At 45.4% G+C, this 24971-nt stretch overlaps 2 protein-coding genes across 11 annotated transcripts in view; one reads left to right on the top strand and one right to left on the bottom strand.

Moving 5' to 3' along the window:
- Positions 1-112: 112 nt before the first annotated feature.
- Positions 113-18810, bottom strand: btbd7 (BTB (POZ) domain containing 7). Of its 2 annotated transcripts, none has more exons than XM_037485679.2 (11): positions 18471-18810; positions 13207-13423; positions 10488-11621; positions 6295-6503; positions 5637-5712; positions 5058-5218; positions 4809-4952; positions 4176-4365; positions 3868-4046; positions 3338-3742; positions 113-3176 (listed from the first exon to the last, which is right to left on the bottom strand). In XM_037485679.2, the coding sequence occupies exons 2-11, from the start codon at positions 13286-13288 to the stop codon at positions 2415-2417; spliced, it is 3342 nt and encodes a 1113-aa protein (XP_037341576.1). In that variant the 5' UTR covers positions 13289-13423; positions 18471-18810; the 3' UTR covers positions 113-2414. The 2 variants fall into 2 exon arrangements, with proteins under 2 accessions (XP_037341576.1, XP_062413305.1); XM_062557321.1 differs by having other exon boundaries at positions 3677-3742.
- A 2811-nt stretch (positions 18811-21621) lies between these two features.
- LOC119227452 (protein unc-79 homolog) overlaps positions 21622-24971 on the top strand; it is a 28929-nt gene continuing 25579 nt past the window's right edge. For 7 of the 9 annotated variants that reach the window (XM_037486228.2, XM_037486223.2, XM_037486227.2 and 4 more), the window contains exons 1-2: positions 21623-21787; positions 23223-23343. In XM_037486228.2, the coding sequence (XP_037342125.2) occupies positions 21766-21787; positions 23223-23343 (143 nt within the window). In that variant the 5' untranslated portion in view covers positions 21623-21765. Of the gene's footprint in view, positions 21788-23222; positions 23344-24971 lie in introns of those variants that run through there. The other 2 variants (XM_037486229.2, XM_037486230.2) reach the window with 2 other exon arrangements.

Here is a 24971-nt window from a genome sequence, read left to right as displayed (position 1 = left end):
ACCACTGTTATGCACCTTTTGAGGCAACAGTAGAAAAATAGACTCAGTGAAACTAAATGCAACTTAATATCAATCTACAAACATGTTTTCTATGATACCATACAAGTACAAAGTACCTGTTAAAATCCAATACAAGCAATCATACAGTTCAGATGGTTCAATTCCAAAAGGTGCTAAATAACACTACACAAAATGAGCTACATGAGATTTCAAAGGACTATTTGATGCAGGCTGGTAAGCTGGTAGAAAAGAGCTTGCATAGAACATCAAAGTCACTTCTCTAATAAAAGCCCAGCCGCAGGCGGGGAAGGCACTGACTTCTCCACAGCAAAGAGCAAAACAAGGACTTTTATTCAATGGAACATTGTCCCGGAAAATTAAACAACTAACCAACATGAACATGGGGAGGAATCTGGAGTTTAGCATTTTTTCCCCATGAAGCAACCTTGATGGAAAAAATATTTTTTTGCTCAGCAACTTCATCACTGCCAAGCAGAGGGCGAATGAAACCTTCAGATCCTCTACATATGCATGTTACTTTGAAAGTAAAGAATGGGGAAGAAAAGAAACATCTCTACAAACATTGTAATCCACACCACCTACACCATGGAACAGACTGTCCTAATGCGCAACACTGAGGAAAGAAATAGATTGAGACACCATCTTTGTTTTATACCACACATTCTTGGTGAAATTTCATGACAAAGTACACAGTGTTGTACACTACAGTAAAAACTCAAACCTTCAACAACCATTAAAATGTGATAGAAACCATAAAATAAAAAAATCGGAATAAAGCTCAATTCATTATATACAATTTCATTGGAGATTTGAGACGATCGTCAACTTTTCTTCAATACAAGATACCTTTTGTTCAAAACGTGTTCCTTTCCCTTCAGCTAACACACAATGATACTGGTATGTGAGGTCGCAAGCCAGCAGGCTTTGTTGTGTGTACTTGCATGATGCTGGAGCTACAGCTGCTGTGGCTCTTTAACAGTATATTTATTAGTATCAAAGCTGACCATGCAGGTCAACAATCTTGCATGGGGTGGCATGATGGAGGCCTGATGTGAAAAAACAAGTTAGCGTTTGGGTGGGTGGAGGGGGGAAGGGGGTAGTTAATGTGTCCATAGTGAAGAGAACAGTCCAAAAAGCAATAAACAGGGGTAGCGATATGACATCATAATGGAACAAAAGTAGCTAAAACTGAATACTCCGAGTACTGATTAAGGCTTTAGATTTGATTACTTTATGCTATTGGATTAAAACAGAGCAAGAGTCTCTCGCTCACTGACCATAACACTGGCAAAGAATCGGTTTAAATCATCTGACTCTGTGATACGTACATACAAACCTTGCTAAAAATGGGTGTACAGTACTGAGGTTGTATCAAAGGCGTCCTTGCACACACTCACGCTCCCCGTTTCAGCTGAAAACCCAACAACCCCCCCCCCCCCCCCCCCCCAGTACTCCTTACGATCACTTCTACGTTAGTTGCCATGGCACCCCTATATTTTCTCACTGTATTTCAGTAATGAGCCCAGCTCGTGCTCCTTCCTGCCTCCCGCAGCCCTCTGAAAGCACCCGGCGTCCGCTTCCAAGCGAGACACTCCTAGAATCGGTAAACCCCGACACAATTATCAGACTCGGTAACAGGAGAATGACGAACTCGGATGACCTACTTCCTGTCAGATCCGATTCCCGCTTTGTGTGAACAAGCATCAGCCCCCTCAATCGGCACTGCAGAACCAGGTGGGGGAAACTAGTCAAGTGGGTTGCTATAGGCATGCTACAGAAAAAAGTGGAAAGAAAAACAACGGAAGGAAAAGAATACAGTCAGATGTATTTACACATGATTCTATCACAATACTCTCGTTCCCAGACGGTGTATCACTGCTTGCTTGTGTAAATCGAGACCTCTATCCCACCATCTCCCCATTCGATGCCTAAAACAACAGAGAGACAACAGAGCTCATGAATGTAACTGTTTTCAGTTCATAACTTAGCTACATATAGTTTTGTGAACTCCCCATGCAGGACTCGCACGGCATAGAGCCAAAGTCTTTCGTTAGAATCTGTCCTGATAGAGACCGAGTCATCTTCTGCACCAGCAGGACTACGCAGGATTGCAGAGATCAAGCACTACAAGCGGACAACACCCGTTCCATACTCTGACTGTGTGATGGATAGCACAGTGTGATAGAGGTAGGACAAAAAGGTCAGAAATAATAAATAGCAATCATCGACCGCCCCCCCTTCAACTTGCTCCTCTAAAACAAACACACACACACACGCACACACACACACACACACACACACACACACATTTAGTGCTTTGCCATCCACTTGGATGGACAGACACTCATCATGCTTTCCCTTTTTGTAACTCAACCCCTGGGCATCAAATGGGGTTAAAGTGCAGATTTCTTATAAGGGTAGTCCGGCTTGCTGGGTGACCTGCGGTCTCTGGCGATCTCCTCGCTGACACTGTTCCTGTGAGGCTGCTGGAGGGATTCTCCAGCTAGAACCATTTCCTCCGGGGCATCTCTCGGTCCCGTGTGCCTCTCCTCATAGCTGTCCATGTTCCCACTGGGAGGCCGTAAATGTCCTAAGCCGTGAGTCAAGTCTGTCTCATTGGATCGCCCCCTTGGGATGTGTCCCATCCTAGGTTGGGCCCCAGAAGGGCTGGCAATGACTCCATCGTGCCTCTGAGAGGTCATACTAAGGACATCCAGACGTAATGGGTCTGGGGCAGTCCGTCCCTGCGGGCGGCCATGGGGATGAGATTCAGAAATGTAGGGGGGTGGATAAGAGCTGGGGGGAGTGCAGCTGTGGCTGTAGAGGTCTGGTCCTGCAAAGGAGGGCAGAGGATGAGTGGAGGTCGGCGTTGCAGGTCGACAGGAGAAGTCATAGAGGTCAGGGAATTCGGCTTGAGCCTCCAGCTTGGGTTCTGGAGCGTGTCTCTTGCACGAGTGGCCATGTCCGGGGCCGTGGCCATGGCTATGGCGGGCAGACGGGCAGGGCCCATGGGGCAGATGGTGCCCAGAGGGACCCATTGGGCCGTGAGGGCCTTCCCTGTCCAACTCTGCCATGTGCTGCTCCCGCAGGGACATGACAGAGACACCCAATGCAATGTCAGGCATGAACTCCCTCATAACAGGCTCCATGCTCATCTGCATTGGAAAATCAGACACAAATGTGTGACGTTACCTGATAATATAACGATCTCAGGCACAAACCATGCAGCCACATTTGGATGAACAAAAAAAATGTACTAACACGCTGTCTCGGAATTAACACACACACACATACACTCACTAACTCACTCACTCACCGCTTGCTGGTCAGAAAGCAAAGCTCTGCCCATAGCCTGCGGGTTGGTGCAGTCTGGGGGCTGGGGCCTGGGCACAGAGGAGTAGTCTGAGCTGCCATGCTTAGCGGCCGCATGGCGCTGGATCAGGGAGCGGTTGCAAGGGTAGGAGAAGGAACGGGTAGGGGTCGGCATGGGCACACGAGGACGCCAGGCCCCTTTGAGCTGAGCATGGCTGGGTGTGGCAGGTGGGTGGTATGGGGGAGGTGGAGGAGGTAGGGGAGGGTGAAAGCCAACTACCCCTTCTAGCTCTGAGAACATGCTATCCATGGCCGGGCTGCTGTTTACCCGACACCGACCCACCTGGCGTAGAGCCAGGATTGGACTCTCGTCTCCGAATCGCTCATCAGGGAAGAACTTGTACGGGTTCTGAAAATACAAAAAAATTGTTATCTAAAAGATATAGAAATCTATGGTGCGGCCAAAGATTCTAATTATAATATTTTCTTATTATTTTTTTTCTTTATTTGTGTTGGGCTGCTCAAGGGATTCACCTGCAGCAGCTCAGTGGCTCCGTCCGCCAGACCAAACTCCCTCAGCACCCGCAGCTGCAGCTCATAGCTGACGGTGGCGCCTTCACCACAGTTGAGGGCATAGGCTCTCTGGACCTGCTCAGTGTGTCTCAGTTCCTGCAGCCTACGGATCATCTCCTTTACCACGGACAGCTTTGGCACTGAAAGATGCACCACATACAACCACATACGTTGAAAGAGGCTTCAGTTTTTTTACTTGGTTTGGATGTGGTGACGAGAGCACTAGAGTTTCTGTTACAATTTGATCATTTCTCGAAATGTTTATTTACCTGGAATTTCATTGGCCACAACCGATGGAGCTGCGGTTGAGTTGCTTGCCATTTGCTGATGGTTGATCATGTGACAGCACTGAGGAACTGCGTTGTTGACCATATAGAGTGTGTCTGGGACGTTGGACATGCGCACTAATCGCAAACGCACCAGGTCTGTCTGCTCCACCATCATCTCATCAAGCACAGACTAAGGGGCAGGTAGAGGAGAGAGTTAGACCACATCTTCTAAGAGATGAAACTCCTTTGCATTGCACTCCTGTGCAACTCAAGGACGTTAAGAGGGTTTGCTAATTAGTTCAATTTGATTGACACTTAATTTAATAAGGATTCTCTGGTGTAGGAAGTGTTCATAAATATTCATGGCCGTGGGAAGCCATATAGGTTATTAGAAAAGTGTTCTACTAGACATAAAATGGATTTCAGTCTTGTGATGGAGCTATCAAAATGAGGAGAATGCAAAGCAATAACTGGGCATGGAAGATTTTTTTTTCTCACATCTAAGCTATGAACTGGTCCACGCATTTCCCCTCTTCACAGGAACCCCGACTCTTTGATGTTTGCAAAAAAAAGGCACAAATAATCCACTGCTTCCTGCATAGCCTGAATTAATGAGTAGGAAATGAGCCTTACCTTAGCCTCCTCCACATAAGGAGAGAAGAGGCGGGGACGCACATAGATGCCCGAATTCTTCTGCCGTAGCCAGACATTGGCTTTCCCCCCCTCAGCTGTGGGCAGCATGTCTGAGGGAGGGGTGCTTATCAAACCTCTTTTAAGCTGTGGGCAGGGGTCGAAGAAGGTGGATCGATGTTTAGTTTCTGAAGGTCAAAATGAACGCGGACACAAACACAAGCTGAGATAAGGTAGACAAGCATTACTGACCGCATCAGCGAGGACGTCACTGTTGGGAGGCAAGATGTGCTCAGTTCGGATAAAGGGCAAGAGGGGGGACAGGATCTCCTTCAACTCCTCCACATCCAGGTCCCTCCTTTTTACTCCCCTCTTGTTTACGCTGTGGGCTGTGCCGCTCAAAAGGTTTGGCTCTGGGTAAATGAGGACAGGAACAGTCATCAGCAGCTTTAATGTAATGCATACAACCGTGACAGTTTATGCAACTATGATTAGGCTTTTAATGCTCTTAAGTTAACCCGAGGGCTATTTTTCTCATTGTTCGGGAAAGTTCTATTTAACAAATTATGGATACATTTTGCTTTGCTTCCGTGTGGTTGAGCTCTCTAAGAGCAGGCCTGCAGAGGACATTTGCTTAATAGTTCAGAGCGCACAATGACACGAGCAATCACTATTTGTCCACTTTTTGTAAGTTTGGCGTAAGTGTTTTTGTAAGTTTGGCGCCTTTCAATAATGCTTTTAAGTGTATTTGCAGGCTTTGGTAAGTGGGTAATTTCCTCAGAGCCATTAGGGGGGCAGCTCAGAGGGTAATTAAAGAGTGTATTATCTTACCCCTGTCTGCCATCCTCTTAATAAGCTGCTGCTCGCCCCACTTAACAACATACTTGAGAATGTCCTGTTCACTCGCCTGCAAATGAGACCAGAGCACGCACGCACACACACACACACACACACACACACGCGCACACACACACAGACAGAGACAGATATGGGACAAGGAGAAAGAAAGACATACGATTATTATTTGGAGCTCATTGGATATTGCTGAGAACAAAACTGGGAAGCTGTTAAATGACTATAAATCCAATATGGTGTCCCATCAAAGCTCCGACCTGGTTTGTTTGTTTGTATAGTTGGATTTCAACACCACATCAATCTGGTCCGATGCCCGAGTAGCTTGGCAGTACCAATGACAGCACAGCTTTGATTAGGTTCTTGGTTCGAAGGCATTTCCCTTCAGGGAACAGTGTTAGCCGTATCTGTAGAACACGAGTGTTCTCAGAGTGTGTGTGTGTGTGTGTGACACAGATAGAGTGGCTTTCTCTCTCTTTTTGGGTTTACTCTATTTTTCTTCCCAAGCAGTAGTGATTGTGAACATGTCAGGCTCCCAATTAATAAAAACTTCACACAAGGGAATGTACCTCCAAACTGTGAGACATCATTAAAAGGTGACAAAATTGACAGATGAAACGATGTTCCTTGTCTTTACCTGTAGGTAGTCGGACTGGATTGCGCAGAGAAGGTGCTCCTTGCTAAGCTCATAGAGAACATCTGAAGTGACGACCTGACTGAATTCCTCACAGAGGAAGTGCATGGCCTGCCTGTGGACCCACTTGGAGCCATACGGCTGAGAGCTCCACTTCAGGATGGGGACGAGCGAGTCCAGGGACAGGCTTTCCACAACAATGTCCTCACAGCCTGGGGAGAGCAAATAAGAGGGATGAGCAATTTAAGAACGTTAAAATAAGCAATATTCAGTAAAGTAAAAAAGAAGAAATACAATAGAGAAGGATTTAACTGACAATTGATTGGAATATAATTGGTAATTCTGCAGCCGCTGCCAGACCATCAGCAGTTTTGACTTGCATTCACTGACCCAGGGAGTCTCCCTTTCCTAGCCCCCACATCCTCCTTGCTGCGTTTCCTAAATCAGAGCACATACCAGAACAGCAGGCAGCGGTTTAACTCTGTAACACACCAACCCACATAAATGCCTTTGATACCTTGATGTGTTTCAGTCTCAAGCTGCCTCCTCTTAACCGTGATAAGTAAACACAGCAGCCTGAGGAAATGGGCTGCCAGTGCACGGGCACGCACACGCCCACACACACTGCAATAGTGTACACACATGTGTGCATAACGCAAAAATGCATTAAGAAGGCAAAAAAGGCTTTGGGAATTATGTACCTGATGCTGTGGCCATTTGGAAAGAAGAGCTACCGTTTGAAAATTCACTCTGCGCCGGCACTCAAACTTACTCAAACTTACCGCACTTACTCTTAAGGATGGATCCATTTAGAGCAAAATAAAACCCCCCTAACATCCACTCAGATTAACATAGGATTGGCTAAGTCAAGCTACCGATAACCCAAGTTTTCCAGCCTTTCTCTTATGAATAACGTTGAATAGGAAATGGACATCCATTGAGATGAAGCCAGGTGGACTGACGTCTAATCAGAGCTGCTCTCAACTGTCCAACAAGACAGACAGGATGTCCTGGAACCAGGATGTTGCCAATCAGCTCATATTTGGGCTCCACTGGGAAACACTTCTCTTATCTCAAAGTAGAGGATCTAAGCTGCCTTTCCGCCCCCAGACCACCACTCCGGCTATGCTTTGGAATCGGAGGCTTCATATCCGTCCAAGCACAACTCGCACACGTTTGAACAAAGATGAACACATACACACAAGTAAGCAAACCTGCACGTGCACATACAGGCATGGATGCACAGACATATGATGCACTTCCCCCCCCCCTTTGGGCGTCTTTAAGTTGTAATGGCGAGTTAGCGAAATGCAAAGCAGACACCCGCAGTGTTTGAAAGCCAAGGGAGGAACTCCTGCATCGTTAAAGTGACAGATGAAGTTGAAATGTGGAGTCGGGCACTTTGGCTTTTTTTTCAGCTGCTATAAACAGACTGGAAGAGGGAATGGATTCAGAACATCTGTGCCTCCGTCTCCCCCCTCGTGCCCGTCCCGTCGGCCTCAGAGAAAGAACTTTGGCTCAGTCTTTCACCTTAGTATCTTCGCATACTGTTAAAAAGCAGAAACACACCAAAAGGCAGACAATTCCCCACTTGGGACCAGTGGCTCGAGAAAGCAAATAGCATTCACAGCGACAGCCAGCCTTTTAAAATGCAGCATTTTTATTATGAGCTAGAGATTACAATCGGCATTATAGCTACTAACCCGCCTCCCCGTCTCTCCAGTGGAGGGTGGGGCGGGGGGAGGTAGGGGCACACGATTCACTGGAGCCTAGTTGACTAGTAATAATATAAACACAAAAGCAGGAGTAGCAACAGTCAGCTTTACACTACCCCAACTACAGAGGACGCACACATTTTTGTCTTGAGGTTATTGTTTGGCGCTTCTTATTTATGGAGCGCGGTGTCTCCAAAGCCACTTAATGGCCTGTAAACATGCCGGTGGATGTAAATCAAACACTAGATGGGGCCTCGAAAGCGCCGGTAAGTCAGTGAGCACGGAGAGAAAGAGAGAGAGGGAGAGAGCGAGAGGATGTAGCACAGTGCAAAAGCCGAAACCACACCACACTGGCTGTAATCTCCGCGGTGCAATTGAAAAATTAATAAGGCTTTTAATATGGTTGCTATTTGAGCAAGATGGAGTCGTAAAGGGATACACATCTCAAGAATTAATCAGGAAGAATGACGGCGAGATCAACTGCTCCACAGAAACCTCCACGGGCCGAGGCTTCACACAGCCAGACAGGAGCAGTTCGGGGGGGGGGGGGGGGGGGGCACACAGGGGCACGGCCGTGTGACAGATGAGAGGAATCTCTGTGTGTGAAAACCCTGACACTATGCCTCTGCTGCCTCATGGCAGCCACTGAGGTCTGTGGTGGTGGACCAGTGTATTTCATTTCATAATCCACTCACGGATGCTGTGGTTAGAGACGTGGCATGTGTAGGATTTATTTAAATGAAATGTAAAAAGGAATAAAACACAGATTTCCCAAAGGGTAAAAGAGGTAACTTATCATCAAATAAATCCCCAATTACTCCAGGTCAACCTAAACCATTTCACCACATTCTACGTTGTGGTGTCATGGGAGCTGATTAGAGCCGTGCCACACTGTGGGAGACGGAGGAGAGGGGATAAAAATACCATCGAGCAGGGGTTTGCAGAGAGGGGGGATGGGAGAGAAGAGGAGGTGATGGTGTGTGGGGATGACACTATTTGGCTGCTCATCGGCTTAAGCTGCCAGTGTGACCCTGAGAGCCACACTAGTGCTTACGGGTGGGAGGTGGTGTCTAGCCAGCTGGGTGTATGCTGTTAGCGTAAAGTGCTATTGAGATCGCTGTAGGAGGTCGTAAAAAGATAAAAGACAAATTTTTCGTCTACAGAGATGCTACATGGAAGTTCAGCCTCCAAACCCATTACGGTCAGCCATGGGACTTCAGCTTCTACAGAAAAAGTTTCTATACGATCTCTTTGGAGTGTTGAATAGTACTGTAACTTGTCACTTTAAATTGAACACATTAGTATTTTAATTGCCGTAGACAGCATGGGGCAGAGGGGATGGACGTATCCTTAAATTGCTAATGAGTCACCCTTTCAGTATTTGACTAAACTAATTGCCATCGCAGTGGCTCTATGATAAGATGGTTATTGGATACGTTAATAGCGTTGAGTCACAAAGCGCAGGGAAAAAGACGCATTGCATTTTACAACGGTTATCTTGATTTTAGAGCCATTGTTGGGTGGGCTAGAAACTACATGGCGCTCAGGCGTGCCACTCGTAAGGAGGAGAGAGGGACAAAGTGACTGTCTCATGTCAAGTCCAACGGGGGACTTTAACCATTGCCACGTTAGTGGGGTCCTTTTGAAAGACAGTGTAATCCAAGACAAGATAGACTGGTGACAAAGCAGACGACCAGAGACAAAGCGTCCACGGCGGTTCTGAGGCGCCGTCTGGATCTGACAGTAAGTTTTCTGCCCTTATGTGACACAGACAAATCCGTCACCTTATATCAATCTGTCACCGGCAGCCGAAGCTCCGACACCCGTCAAAGTCAGCCGGGCTGTTTGATATCAGCCTGGTCTGTACAGCGATACTGCACATATGCCATCTGACATATGCAGTGTATCGTTTTAAAAGGAACGGGTGGAATATTAATACAGTAAGGGTTGGATACACATATGAATTCATAGAGGGAGAGACGCATGAGTCATTTGATCATTTACAAAAAGAATCCAGCCAACTGTAACAAAATCCAACTCCTAATACTTTGTCCACAAAAAATGACACTATAACTAGTAGACTGACAAAGTAACCTTTAGATTCAGACTTGCAGTTTAAAAACCATTGTGCAAGCTGATAACTCGACACAACAGAGACTGATTTAGTCAGTTCTACACATTAAGAAATTGGTGTGTCAGACAAAGCTGAACAATTTAAGACAACAGAAGTGTAACCAAAGGTCTTGTATTTGTATGTTATGCTGAACTGGTATATAGCAGGAAAGAGGAAGAGGAAATGCATGCGCTGATGTGTAGAAAATATCATGACATTTATCGTTAAAGGTCAATCTGATATGTCTTGGTGTAAATTTAAGGTCATTTTCCCACCCTCTACAAATACGGACAACGTGGCTATTTGTTCATCTCGTTGGGTAGTTTTTACTTGTGTGCATATGCTACGTAAATATAATTATGACTCACCCTGCGCAAGCATGCTGAACTCCAAGAATAGAGCGATGTGGTACAGCTCCATGGCTTCCTCGGTGCGCGTGCTCGCTCCGCGGCCCCCGGACACCAGGGCTTGCACCTCGCCGAGGCTGCCCGCCGAGGGGCTGCCGCGCAGCACCAGGCCGAGTTCCACCGCGTCCGTGTACATGCAGTGGAGGATAACCTGCACATATTTCCGCGGGATGATGGACTCGTCCAGCACTATGCGGGTCGGCGTCTGCAATGTGCGCTCGGTCATTTCCTCTCCCGTGCGGATGCGCCTCTGCAAAAGGTTCCGAAAGAAGGGGGATCGCGCCGAGAGGATAGCTTTGTGAGCCCTAAGGTCCTCGTCTGGGGTCCCGGGGCAACCGGGACCTGGTGTTGGCGCCGCGGCGACAGCGCCTCGCTCATTACAGCTCTCGATCATCTCAGAGTCCGCCGAGAAGCTGAGCAGAGCGTCATAGTAACACATGTAGTCAAACAGGCCCCTCATGTCCGCCTCCAGGGAGTTGGGTGTCCCGAACTCCTCACTGAGTTTAACCAGTACATCCACGTTTTGCAGCCTGGTGTCCTCTGCCCCGCCCACCCCAAACTCCCCTGTGTACAGGTAGTGGAGAAGGGCAGAGAACATGGGCACGTCGATGCCGGCCGTCTCAATGTCCATGAGGACCTCCGCTCCGTACCCGGGGGACGATGACAGCAGAGTCTTGAAGAAGGGGCAGCGGGCCGCCAGGATGGCCCGGTGGGCCGGGAAGCAAGTACCTTGGAAGATGAGGTCCACGTCGGTGCAGTACTTGTGCTGGTAGAGGGCCGCCAGATTCCGCTGCAGGCTGGGGGCCTCGGCGCGAGCGAGGCTCGCTTGGAAGCTCAGCTCCTTGAGGGCTGCCGTGCCCTCGTATTCCTCCACCAGGGCGTTTGTGTCCCGGACATCCCACCCGGACAGAAGCTCTCGCATCTGTCGCGCATGATCCGCCGAGCGGCTGGACTTCCTCCTTTTGATGAACCTCCGTTTGAGGGTGGCCAGACCAAGGCTCTTCTTCTTCCTGTCTGTGGGGCGCTCATGTCCGTGCTCCAGGCTGTATAACTTGGACTCCCAGCCATACCCCTGCTGAGAGTAGGACGAGGTCCCTGGAATAAACACACAAATTGTTTGTTTTTTTTAAACAATATAAATGTGCAACACATGCAAAGTAAAGTCCTCTTATCATTCTGGAATAGCGATGACAGTTTCTCAAAATATTTCCTCCAAATTGTCCTCAACCATATACTTTATAAGCCTGACACCAATTCACTCATGGGGACAGAAAGCTAGAAACTTAATCAGTCTCTACGACCCCCCTGTGGTGTGGGCAGCTCCGTCAGGCAAAATAGTAACTCAGCTAGGAAAGCGTTTGGATCCAGTTCAGCAGCAGAAAAAACAAACAGACAACCTTTGTGTTGTCAAACTATAGTTCATCCCGGACTAAGAACCAATTGGTTCATTGAGGACTTTGACCTGCTTAACACATCTCAAAAGAATTGGGTCCTTTCGCATTCTTTGGCACAATCAATGAAACTAAATAGCAGTCGTGGTTGGCTTGAGAGACAGGACTCGTAAGTCAGAGGAAGCTCTGCCAAGGAGATCCTCTCTCCGTGCCCTTCTCTCAGCATCCATCAATGCGACCCAAATAGTAATCATATACTGAATCATCCGTAGCCAAGTCCAGCTCAACCAACGACTAAGACTTAAGAGCAAACCTAATGTGGCTCATGGACCACAAAGACCTCCTTAAACAATACTTTTGCTTTAAGGAAATTCTCCCAAAAACTCCAGCCAAAGTCATTTTGAAAGTGAAATAAAAGTAGTTCCCCAAACACTTTGCTACAGAAGGCTGCATTTAAAAAGATTTAAGGACCATAAGCTACAGCCAACAGTCGATCAACCATCAACCTCCTAACATGCATCATAAAACAGTGATCCCTCACAACTTATCTAAAACACCATTTAAATTTAAGCAATACAGAGTGTACTCTGTATTTAAACGATACAGCCTACATGTAAAACTTCTTTTATTCCATTGCAAGCAGAGAAATATAAGCTAACTGTAGTATGACGAAGCTCTCCGACGAGGACATCCTCGCCGGCTCAAGCTGTAGCTGCCATGTCATTCAGCAGAACAATGACTAACGAGTCTAACGAGCAGCCGAAGGCTGGGCACAGGGGAGGAAAATGGTGACAGCAGATTAGCTCCCATCCAGTCCAATGGCGAGCAGCATGTTTAATGATCAAATCACGCGCTAAGCACATAGTAACAAGAGACGCTAAGAGCAGAAAGACTGCGAGGCAAGAACGTTGTGCTGAATGTGCTGAAGATACCTTTAAACTCTTTTAAATGTGATTTTGGTCAACTGCCTACATTGGACACAAGTTCCGTTGCTTATCTGCCTCTCAAACACTTCAGAAAAGCAGGTGCATCGTTTTTTTTAATGTATTTTGGTCAGCTGCGTAAGTCAGTTCAAGAGCCCTCGTGCAAAAATACATCTGCCTCTTGCACCATCAGTTGTCATGAAAACAAGTTAATGCAATCTAAGGTGCCGGTTTTCTCATATCTTTACACTAAACAATTCACCTAAAAGATGCATCTTACCACTTAGATGATTCTGCCTTTCAGTCAGTACCATCTATCAGGCTGTTAACTGTGAAACCCAAATAAACCACAGACAAAATACTTACCTATAAAAGTCTGCTGTGCCTGCGCATTCCCCCCTATGCGTGGGGAGCATGAGTGTGGATAGCTGGATCCATTAGCACCCATCCTCACTTCTCTTCACTTGCTATGTGGGGGTCCCCCCTCCTGCTGAGTCATTCTGCTCAGACAACGTGTTCCTCTCAAATCGTCAGCAGTGGTTCAGGCGCGGATTCTCAGAGCCCCGGGCCCAGCCTGCCATACCTAGAGGGAGGGACAAATAAAAAGAGGATGGTAAGAACAGTTGGACAAACGTTTAAGTGAAAGAGTAAATGTTTTTTCTTTTTTAAATGTTGCTGACTAACATCTTACAGGGATTCCAACCTGACGAGTATGGACTTAAAGATAAAGAATGGCCAGCAGAACAGAGGACAGATCTATTACTATCTATTACACTGTTTCAGCCACATTGATTTCAGTGTAATCAAGAATCATAGATGATATTGCAAATTCCAAGGCCTGAATCAAATTGTGATGAGGAGGCTATTTTTAAGAGCACCAGTCTTCATCTGAAGACAGCGTGTACAGGCTTCAATGTATCATCTTTATCCGTTTGGTTTGGTTAACAGAGACTTCCTGTGCTCGGCCCTCAGGAAACTCAGCCCAACAGTCAGACAACAAATCTAATGCAGATGTACAGTGATATCGAGCGAAAGGTGCACCTCACTCGCCCTCCGTCCATGTGGTAGTCCATTTTAGTAGTTTTGAATCATTTAATGTCTTTACAGTTCAGTGTATGTACATCCATGCAGAGTATAGATGTAGTGGCAACTCATTGACCAAAGTTAAATCAATTATAGCCCAACAGCAAGACACTTGATCCTAAAATTGCTCCTGCAGGCTCTGCCTCATGGTTATGAATGGTTAGTTAGACTCCCGATGGGCAGGTGCCACCTTGCATGAAAGCTCCTGCAATCAATGGGTGAATAATAATGTATAGTGCGCTAGATTCCCACCAGACATTGTGTGTGATGTAACATATTGGATGTGCTTCCTTTTATCATCGACAGGACAAAATACACAATCAGTCATGTATTCATTTATTTCTTAAATTCAATAAATTGAATAAGTCAAAAACAGGCATTGTTGTCTGGCTATTCTGTCCTTCTCAACATAAGCTTTTCTTAGTTTAAACTGTAAAAACGTGCTATGTGTAAAAAATAAGAAAGATGGCTGAATTCTACTTCTCTCCGCTTATTCTGGCTACACTACACAGGAAACTGGGTTTCAGTTGATTGGGCATACCCTTAACCATCGGATTAATAGTTACGTTTCTACCAGCATTACATTTGATCAAAAATATTTTGATTTATTTTCCAAATCGAGGGACAGATTCTCAATTTTCTATGGCACTTATCATGGTGAACTTTTCATGAATATGCCCTTTTAGAATCATTAAGTGACTTGACTGTCAGTTCTCATTGCTCGCTCGCACGCACGCACACACACATGCACACACTTATTCTAGATTTAAATGTGAGAGTTAACGGAGAGCTATAGTGTGATAGGAGATCTGTTTTATTTCAGCCTGCTAGTTTTTCCTGCCAACTATACTGATAAATCATTGCGTCTGCCACTTTAGAGCAGCACTCTCCAGCCTCCCAAGGGTTCAATGGAAAACCACAGCCTGTTACTCCACACACACACACAAATAGTCACCAAGCAGTCACACTGGAACACTCCAATAAAAATGTTGGGTGATCTTTATTTCAGTAGACTGCTTTAAATAAGCTCCGTCTTCACTGAGAATTCATTTGGACAAAATTAGAAATGGAATTTGAATATGCAGGAGAGGAGGCAGCCCTTGAGATATACACCGGCTTGTTTATAAAAAAGGGGGGTGGGGGTCCCCAAAAGAATAAAACGAAGCAACCAACAAATCAACTGAGCCATACACAGACTCCCAGCTGGGCAGATTCACGGCGTTCACTCGTTCAAACGAGTGAACAAAATCCAACTCGAGCCGCAGCGCAGAGTTCCTGAAAGAGTCATTTAGGACGGCTATTTTCTTGAGACCCTTTCCAGTGGTTCCAACTTAAACAGCGTGTTGTGTTTCAGACGGGGAGCAGAGGAGGGCAGTGGCACAGACGGAAGCAGGGGGAGGCGGGGGTGTGGGGCAATCTGGACTATATGTCCCTAATGAGAGGTGACAGGAGACACTCCCTGCCCCCACATATCTCTCGCTACATACACAGAGACATGCGCACACTTTCAAACTGCTGCTTACCTGGCCTCAGTGGCTTGAATCATTTTATTTGATCTAAATCAGCCACTCTCAGAGGTTTGAAAAGACTGGAACCCAAACCTCCCACAGAACATTACCATACAAAACTGCTTGGCACGAGAACAGGACCGATGTATTATTCAAATGACAGTCGAGGCACCTTATCAATCATTTATGTTGATGTCCTCATCACGGCTAGAGTAAAGAAAACCGGTGGGCATGTGGATCACCTTTGCTGTCCAATACGCCAAATTTCTGGGGCATGTTTTTACTAATTCCAAGCAGGTCTTTCCAACTCATCCACTTAACCAAATCTCTGCCAATGAAACACACAGAGACAACATTGTGAATCAAAGTATCAGCTGCAATGAAGCTATAATAGCGTGACATGACTTCATATATTAAAAGCGATCTCTTGCCTTTTTGGTCATTTTTATAAGTTTGAATCCAAAGACTTACACAGCCTTGTTCAAGTGGCACACTGTGAAGGCTGTGAATGAAATGATGAAATCACCACCTTTTGACAGTAATCTTTGTTAGGCTTTGTATGACACAGGCCCTAATCTTTTGAAGAGGACCAATCCCTGTGCCAGTATCGCAGTCAGGCCTGAATAAAAGAGCCCAAACTGTAGAAATACTAAAATGCATCCCCTTACCTCCCCCAAAACACCTCCCTGTCTATAATTACACTGTAGCTGCAAAGTTCTCTAAATGTGTCAAAGCTCCCAGCAACTGCTCTAAAATATATTGTCTTGAACATGGAATTTGTGTTGTTCTATTGTTGGCATGTTATCATCTTACAAAGTCCTGTCACACTGACCCCAGAAGAAGCGTAGATAGGGAACTTTCTTGACTTACACAGAACGGAAAAGAAAGATGCAGGCCTTGTCCAACTAATAAGAGAATACAATCCAAGTATGTAGACTAATCTCTTGTAATTTGGTCTTTAATTAGATTATACGGATAAAACAAGGGGACGCAGAGGCTGTTAAATGACCTGTGTGGAGAATTGGAGATAGTGCTTTGCTAACTAAGCTGGATAGAAGTACAGATTCAGGATTCAGTAATTATAGACCGTTTAGACTGATTCTTTCGATATTTGATACAATCAGAGGCGCTCAAGAAGGACCACAATAAGCAATGCAGCGCCGAGCTCTAACCAGAACATTCTCACAGAGTGACCTCTACAGTATTGATGTGCCTGCATGCATCTCACAGAGAGATGAGCAAATGGAATATGGACCGCAGGTGGAGAAAACAAAATAAATTGCTCCCTTTAAAATAACAATCGTCACACATTTTGTCTGAAACAATAGTAGAGTGACAAATGCTGTGGCAGAGAAGGCTGCTGACCTCTGCAGTGTTTCTACCAATCGGGTCATTCTGTGTAGCAGTTAATCAGGCCATTCGACTTATTACAGACTGCCAGGAGAACTGCACGAAACTTCAGGATTCAGAAAAGGCTGGAAACAACAGAACACTGACACGAAAGAGACAGATGGAGTAAACAAAAGGTCCTCACAATGATGACTCATGGTGAGCTGCATCTGGATTAGCCCGTCAACCAACAATATGGACCCCAGTGCTGCATATTTGACGTTTCACACAAAATCTTGATTATAATTGCTTTTGCTCTAGAGGCCATCATACAGAAACGCAGGGATCATACAAGAGATTTTATCAACATGTTCTTTTGTTTTCATCTTTGGGTGAAAACATGAGGGTACAAACAACGGTAAAGAGCAAACGGAGGAATAACACGCTCTCGGCCGGCCTGCAAAACAACTGAACAGGGCCAACTTTACAATAAAGAAATGTTAAGTGTGTAACGACTATACAAGCACGGCCTGGCAGTCATCCTCCAGCCAATGAACGGTAGCCCAGGAAACAATAAGTGCTCATTTTGAGTGAGTCGTCAAGGCTTCTCATTGAGTTCTCAACCCATCAGGTCAGGGTAAACAACATGCAGGCCAAAGTCTGACTTATTCACAAACTCAAGTACTTGCAAGATCAGCCTTTCGTGCCAGTCAAGGACTTGTAAGGAGCGTGTAACTCCAATAATTACATGTCATTATTGCCTCGGAGCAGAGACACAAATACTTAACCTGGTGAAGAAACAAACCCAAGCGCAGAGGAGAGCAATAGGTGCACCTTTACCAATGAAAACACAGGAACATACACAGGGGTCGTCTTTCAGGTTTGGGTTAGGGTGTATGCAATGCTGTGTCTCACCCGTATTTCTTTGAGATTACCACAGGATTATCACACATCACATGTGACACAATGTTATGGGAACCCCAAAGCAGAGCAATAGGAACTAAACCAAAAACACACACACACCTTTGGGTGGGTTGGGCAAAATAAAAGAGTTATCTCTCAATGATGCGGGATTATTGTTAGATGCTGAAAGCATTAAGTGACTGGGACACCAGTAAACCCACAGGTATCCACCTTTTATTTAACTTACACTATATAATGCCATATGCTGCCTTAGCACAAACTACCTCAAATACCGTTATCTGACACAGAAGCTATTAACAGCAACGTGTAGGTTGATTCCGTAAAGTTAAAATGCAAATTCATCGCGAACTTTTACCATCGATATCAACGCCCCAAAACGAAAGAAGCCCCCCCCCCCACCCCCCGTGTATACAGTGTATAAATAATTCTATCATTGTTGATGGCTTTGTTAGCCGAACATTAACGCGGAGCTATTGTTGCTCTTTGAGCTATTGGTGGCTATCGCTGCTCAGCCAAAGGGTTAAAAGTGGCCGTAAGAGCAAGAAGAAAAAAAAACGAAGAGAGTGGTTTCTATCAGCTGATAAAAAAGGGAAGTAATGTCCAAATAGTTCGCGAGGGGAGTCCTTATTCACCACAACCCTGTAATTAGTAGCATATCCTCGGAGGCTAGGGTTAGCTTAACGTTATGTCCGCTGTGTCGCTTTGACTTTAACGTTACCCCTCGGAAACTAAGAGCAGGGTGGTGCTAAGCAACTGTTGGGGAAGAAAGAGCTCAAATATATTTACCGAAAAGTGAAGAGCTTCGTGGACGTTGTATCGATTCGTATCACCTCGTAGTTTGGACAGTACTCCAAACCCAAGTTATCCCTGGCAGGGGGAGAGAGGGAGAGAAGGAGAGAAAAAAAATGCAGCTCAACACCTTCTTTTTTCTAACTCTGCTCATTACGCACGGCTCGACGTCAACGTTCACATTTGATCGCTACTATGACTCAAATCGACTTCCGGCGAATTTTCAGCATTTATCCTGGCTATAAACTAAACCAACACCGTCTTTTTATCGGTTAGGTTCGGTATTTCCCCTTAGTAGCACGACGCCTTGTTGGGTGGTTGTTATGGCCTATCCCGACGGCAGCCGTTTCAAACTAGCCACATTAACACACCTTGCTTCCGCTGGTGACTTTCAAAATAAAAAGCCGGAATTTTATACATTTTAATTTCTACGATAAAATATCCTGTTTTGTTCACACGTTCGGTATTCTTCATTGGAACCTCATTCCAACAAAGAGCTGATGACAAATCGCCAAAATACTGTTCACATTAAGATAATGTTAGCGTGTCTGCGCCTATGTTGCTCCTTTAATTTGAAATAAACGTCATTCTTGTACGTGCCAGTTTGTCGGGTTCTCAATGCTCCACGCCGACTAGGCATGAGGCCCATCAGTACACTGTTAATACAGCAGCTACTGCCCTCTAGTGGTTTGTTTGTGGTAGTGGGGATTATGAGGGCTTCATGCCTTCAACATTATAGATAACTAGTTGCATTATGTACAGAGTGAATCATTATTGTTAATGACTCTGTATAACTTCTATATATACTTTATGCAGCTGGGCGAACCATTTTACACCATTTTACACTGTATAACGATTGCTATACAATTGGTATGCTAAATCTGTTCCAATGGCCTCTGATTGAAGTGCTTTTAGCGCCCAGTTGATGGCGACACAACACTTGTAATGCAGTCTTTGTCTAGGATTCTAACCTGGCAAAGTAAAGGAAATATGACTCAAATAATTGGAATAATACATATCTATGTAAAAACACTGACGCGCAATTTTTCACTAAAAATATTTATCATTGATTGTCAAGAAGTATCAAGTTACTCAAATTGCAGATCTCGGAACTTGATCCAAATTCGCTTTAAAATGTGATTCTTGCAGAAATGTTGACTTCTTTTATAGGTAATGACTAACTTACAACTCAATACAAATATAAGATTTTAGTCTAATGTAGAATGCCTACTGGAATACACAGAGTTTTACATTCTCACAGTGAAGGCCAACTTTCTTATCCTTTTTAGACGCTGCTGTGTATGTTTACACGAGCGTCTTTGGAAGTAACTCCTCCCAGGGAATTAGAGGAAAGTAGGGACTATCTGTTAGCATCTCACAGGATATGGTGAGGAATGTCCACAGAAACATGACCATTTTCTAGTAGAGGCCATTGACTGTGAGCAGAAAGATGCTTTCCCCTCTTAGACCCACGCTGACCTGGTCCATGTTGGTGAAAGTAATTCACCAAAACCACCGGTCAACCATCAGCAGCAAGCCGCCAAAGGAAAAGATTGGGCCCGTGGTAAGAATATCTTTTTTTTTTTTTTCTTGAAGAAGTTATTTGACTAGATCTGTACTGCAACAGCAGAGATATGTATGCATACCCGTACTAACTGCATGCTTTAAAGCAATTAATCAAATTATGAGGACCATTTTGTCGTGCAAAAAGTGCAGCACTCTCGGGAATTCGGTATCAGTGATACTTCACTCTATTTCCCCCAATGCGAGAGATCCAAGCAAACTGTCCTCCCCCGACTGTAGAGTGGTAGAGATGTTTTATTCATTTGATATCCATAAGTCAGTTTGAATCTCTGGCCTTCGTAAATGGAGCCTATGATGGAACTGCAACATAGTAGCGGTTGTTTATGCCACTATAAAAATGTTGATCGGTCCTCAGGGACATACACGCATGCTTTTATAAAGTCTGGCTCAGGTTTGCAATACCAGAGCGTAGAGGGACAAAGGGGAATATCATGACAGGACTATATAAATGGGGAATGCAGTTATTGAGTTTTTGACCGTCTGTTATGGACACAGGTGTTCATTATCCACTTTCCAACTAGCTGCAGAGCGGAGTATTTTGGGTACCAACAATCTTTCCTCATGCGTTTATGTTTATGCCCCACATGGACTTTGTCACAGCAATCTTTCCTTGCTATGAGTGCCTTCGCTGTCACCCTCTTGGCCCCAGCTGGATGGATCATGCATCACATCCCAGACTACCGACGGAGATCACCCCCAGAGCCCTGATGAAGATTAAGACTAAACTTTGCATGCAGGGAGAAACCCATCGTGTGAATGCATTTTCAAATGTGCAAAATGTTGTGAAAGTAAAACTTGAGAATGCAACAGTTTTCCCATATAAAGACTATATTATATCATATTTGCTGTGGTATGTTTTATTTCTAACACATTGGTGTTTTTTAAATAACAGGCTGATATTTTCAATATATCCCCTAAGGTTTGAACATAAGCAGTGGTAAGAAGCACAGGACACTTTCCAGGAGATTGCACCAATCAGCTGAGAAGAGATGGAAATACTCCAACAGTTTTTGGTACAAACTTGGAAGGTGGCGTGTCAGTGGTTCAGAGCCTGGAGTCTGTTTGTCGTTCACGTGTATTTTAAGAAGAAACTAATGTAAGGTACCAAAATGGGGATGTATTTTTTCCTAATGAAATTGGACTACATAAATATGTTTCTCCAGGACACTTCATGCTCGAGATCACGATAATGTGAAAACCATCTGTTGCACATGCTCGTTTAATTTTATATGCATTGGCAGAAGTGCACGTGCCTATTTGGGCAAATTCACGGATTGTCTGGTTTTTCCCTTCATACAATCAGTTCAAACAGGATACGGGTGTTGGAAATCTTGAATGACAATTTGTCATAGGTGGATCAGTCCATTTAGAAAGGTACGTTATAGCGACTGTAAATCCATATTTCTCTCTGCCACGATGGAACACAATTGTTAAAAATTAAAATCACACCAACAAAATTGCGTCTCAAGCCTTAATTCGGCTAAAAGCCACCTCACCCACTGCTAAAAAAAAAATAATGAAATCCCCGGTGTATAACTGCATCGCGCAGAGTGGTACAATCAAGCCCAGCCCGGGCTGCGAGGGGGGCACGCTCACTTTTCCACGACTGAGGGAAACACAACGCCACGGAGGGGGGAAAATTGAATAATAATTCAACCACTAAAACAATTGACAGGCTGGATTTTATGTTTCCCCAAGTGTCTGCGAAATGTCTACGAAGGCAGAGCAGTGTAAGTACGGCGTGCGCGCGCGCGCGCGCGCGCGTGTGTGTGTGTGTGTCTTTTATCGTGTCTTGTCACGGGGGAGGGTTTGAGCGCTGGAAATGGGATTTTTGTTTTCACGGAGAAAGCGAATGAGGGGAGCTGTCCTTGGTGATGAAACCGCGGTTGCCATGGCAGGTTGCAACACGTCCTCTCACTGCGGAGTGTTGCTGGAGGGGGGCTCCGCGCACACAGTGCTGCGGCTGTGTGTCCCTCTGCGTGTGAAGGGGAGAACAATTGAATGCCTACATCGCCATATTATCATGATATATTTTTGATTAATTTTTTTGGGATTGACGTGCCTGGAGAAAAAAAAAGCGCGTGCCGCTGGTCTCAAGGTCGAGCTGACAGGATCTTTACTGAACAATATGGTGGTTGTAAGATCGATCGATAACGTGGTTCGATCACACCATCTTGATGGTTGTTATTCATTTTCTCCTCAAGCCTGAACAGGTGGGAAGAAGGTAGTCTCTGCCCCACACTCTGATCCGTGCCTGACTGGTCCCTGCAGGTTTAATCAGATTCTCCCTAATTTAAGTATAAAAATGGCATCAAATATTGGCTAAAACTTTGTGTTTGAGCTGCGTATCAGATGTTGTTTGGTACTAAAGAAATGGGAGAGTCAATCAGGTTAGGATCAGAAAAAGACAACATATCGGCAGCTGTTGTCTCCACATAAAGAACAGATACAATTAATACGGTGCTTTGGCATGAAAATGTCCCTCAATATGTTTAGGTTTCAGAAGAGAGAAGCAGGTGTACGACTGTATGTTCTGCATCATTGGCTTGAAACCCTGCAGCTTTTATTTTTATTTTCAGGTTTGTTATTTACAGGTCAGGGAGGAAGCTAAACACCACCGCCCAGGGTCACAGAAAATGGGTCAGCAATCACTTACTCCAACTTCATTGGACTCTTATTTAACCAGGCAAAAATAACACGCTAATGTCTCTAACAGTACCGTGAGGACGAGGTTAAAGTGAAGGGGTCACTGCTGAAATGTCTCTCTGTATCATCTGCTAAAAGAGGAGAAACCCTCTGTTTTGTCTCATGCTGACTCATTTTCCCCGCTTGTCTTGGGACTTGAACCGCCAACCTTTTGTCCATGAGCGCGCTTCTGTAAGCAACGGGTTCGCTGCGTCCTCCAGGGTTTCCCGTGACCTCGCCACTGTACCAAAAAAGGTCACCTGCTGAAGGCCAGAGAGCCATGAGAACGCGGACTCTTTGTTTAACTTGATAACTGGACCTTCCGTGTTACAGCACACGCTCGCTTACACGAAATCTTCAACCGAGAAACGAGAACAGAAACACAGCCTCGTGCATGTCCTCCCGTTTGCCTTACCTGTGTCACTCAAATGTTGTGTCCCGTGTTGATTTGCCTGTCCCTCTGCTCTTTATTTTGTCCAGTTGCCTCTAAGATACGATACTTGCAAGAGTATCACAACCGTGTGCAGCACAATATTTACCCGGTGCCCTCCGGAACAGACATTGCAAACACACTGAAATACTTTTCCCAAACTCTGCTCAGGTAAGTACCCTGCCCAGGAGCCAACAGGTGAAGTAACAGAATGTGTGATATCTAGCTTTCTTCTTTGGACCGGACAGGTTAGCCGGTTGCAGCAGGTTGACAGTGATATCGTTTGAAGGGATAATATGAGTTTAGCATGTCAAGAAGAAGTAATGGAGGCGGCCAACTCCTACAGCTGTGCCTGCACTGCTTTGATAGCGAGAAGAAGATGAAGCAGAATGCCAACGTGTTGTTTTGAAGCAGCTGCAGATTTACTGCTGCAACGGCAGCCTGCGAAATGAACGGCTCCTCGGCCGGCCTGATGTGTCCTTCCCAGAAGGGGGCCGTCGGAGGGCAGCTCCTCCAGGCTCTGCAGTTGCAGGGTCAGCCTGCTCCCCTGGGTGCTGTGAAAGCCAGGGGAGGAAACAGCATGTTATTTCCTCCTCCCACACGGGTCAAGTAGGCGGCCATTTTGGACACATCTTATTTGACAATGTGTCATGTCCCTATTTTTCCAGCCCGGAGCTTCTCTTCATGGAAAAGTGAACTGCAGCTTGGACATGTTTTGACATGTCCTAAGGTTGGTTTAATCTTACTGCCTGCTGGCCTCACAGAAAATATGACTGTGTCTCAGCTAATTTACAAAAAGGACGGGAGTACGACGGGCGGAAGTCGTTTGTCCCACTTTTATCATTATTTTCAGCTTAGGCTGCAATCTATTTGTGATTGGCAGCCGGCCTCAATTCTACACTTCGTGCCTCATCCTCACAAGGATTATTCCTCTGCTGAGTGATGCCCACAGAGGGGTTACGTTGTGCCGAGCCTTTGCCTGAAGGGCTGCCTGGCACCAGCAGACATTGTTCTGTTTTAAACATGGCCTCCCTTATGTCAGACGGAAAAAGACGAGGGGCTGAAACTGTGGGAATCTGTGTCGACTCAAGCGGCGATTCTTTGTCTCAGAGAAGGGCAGCGACGTTCTAATGCGAGAGGGTTGGCTCGCTATGATGCTGCTGTTAATAGTTGCGTGATATTTTCCCAAAGCAGAGCCTCTGAGACACAGATTAGAGAACCCCACCTTTAGAAGGAGGGGGTGGGGGCCGGTATGCTTGTCAGGGACTGAAGGATTATCCGTACACAAGTTGCTTTCTGAACGCAGGGATGGAAAGGGAAAAAAAAGGGAAATTGAAATTAAAAAAGAGAGGGAGAAGGTGGGAGTAAGGGTTTCTAGAAAGAAGAAGCTGAAATGGCCAAATGAGGTGTTTACGGATTAAACTAAACTGTATTTTTGGTTCAGCTCGGATGTAGAGCGGCTAAAAGGGAAAGATCAACATTTGCCTCTCACAAGATGAGGCACAACTTTGTCACATTTCCCCAAGTCAGATGGCGCTCTCTGCATCAGTGAGCAGTGCTGACTTCATGCCAAACCGTATCTGTCTGAGAAGAATGACTGCAGGGTGCAGACATCATATCTAGTATTGTTTCGACGTGATAGTCTCTAGTTCTGTCAATTCTGATAGCGATGTGGACTACTGCTACACGGTCATTGACGTTTTGTATTGACAGTGCAGGGTTTGACAGTCAGTGTATGTCATGTGTCCGTATCAGTGCATTTCTACATGTGTTATATGTGTCGTACATGTTTGTAAGTT

The sequence above is a fragment of the Pungitius pungitius genome, chromosome 14 (assembly GCF_949316345.1).
Source record: "Pungitius pungitius chromosome 14, fPunPun2.1, whole genome shotgun sequence".
Taxonomy (NCBI): domain Eukaryota; kingdom Metazoa; phylum Chordata; class Actinopteri; order Perciformes; family Gasterosteidae; genus Pungitius; species Pungitius pungitius.
Note: the sequence above shows the minus strand (reverse complement) of the source record. Positions and strands in the feature narration are given on the sequence as shown.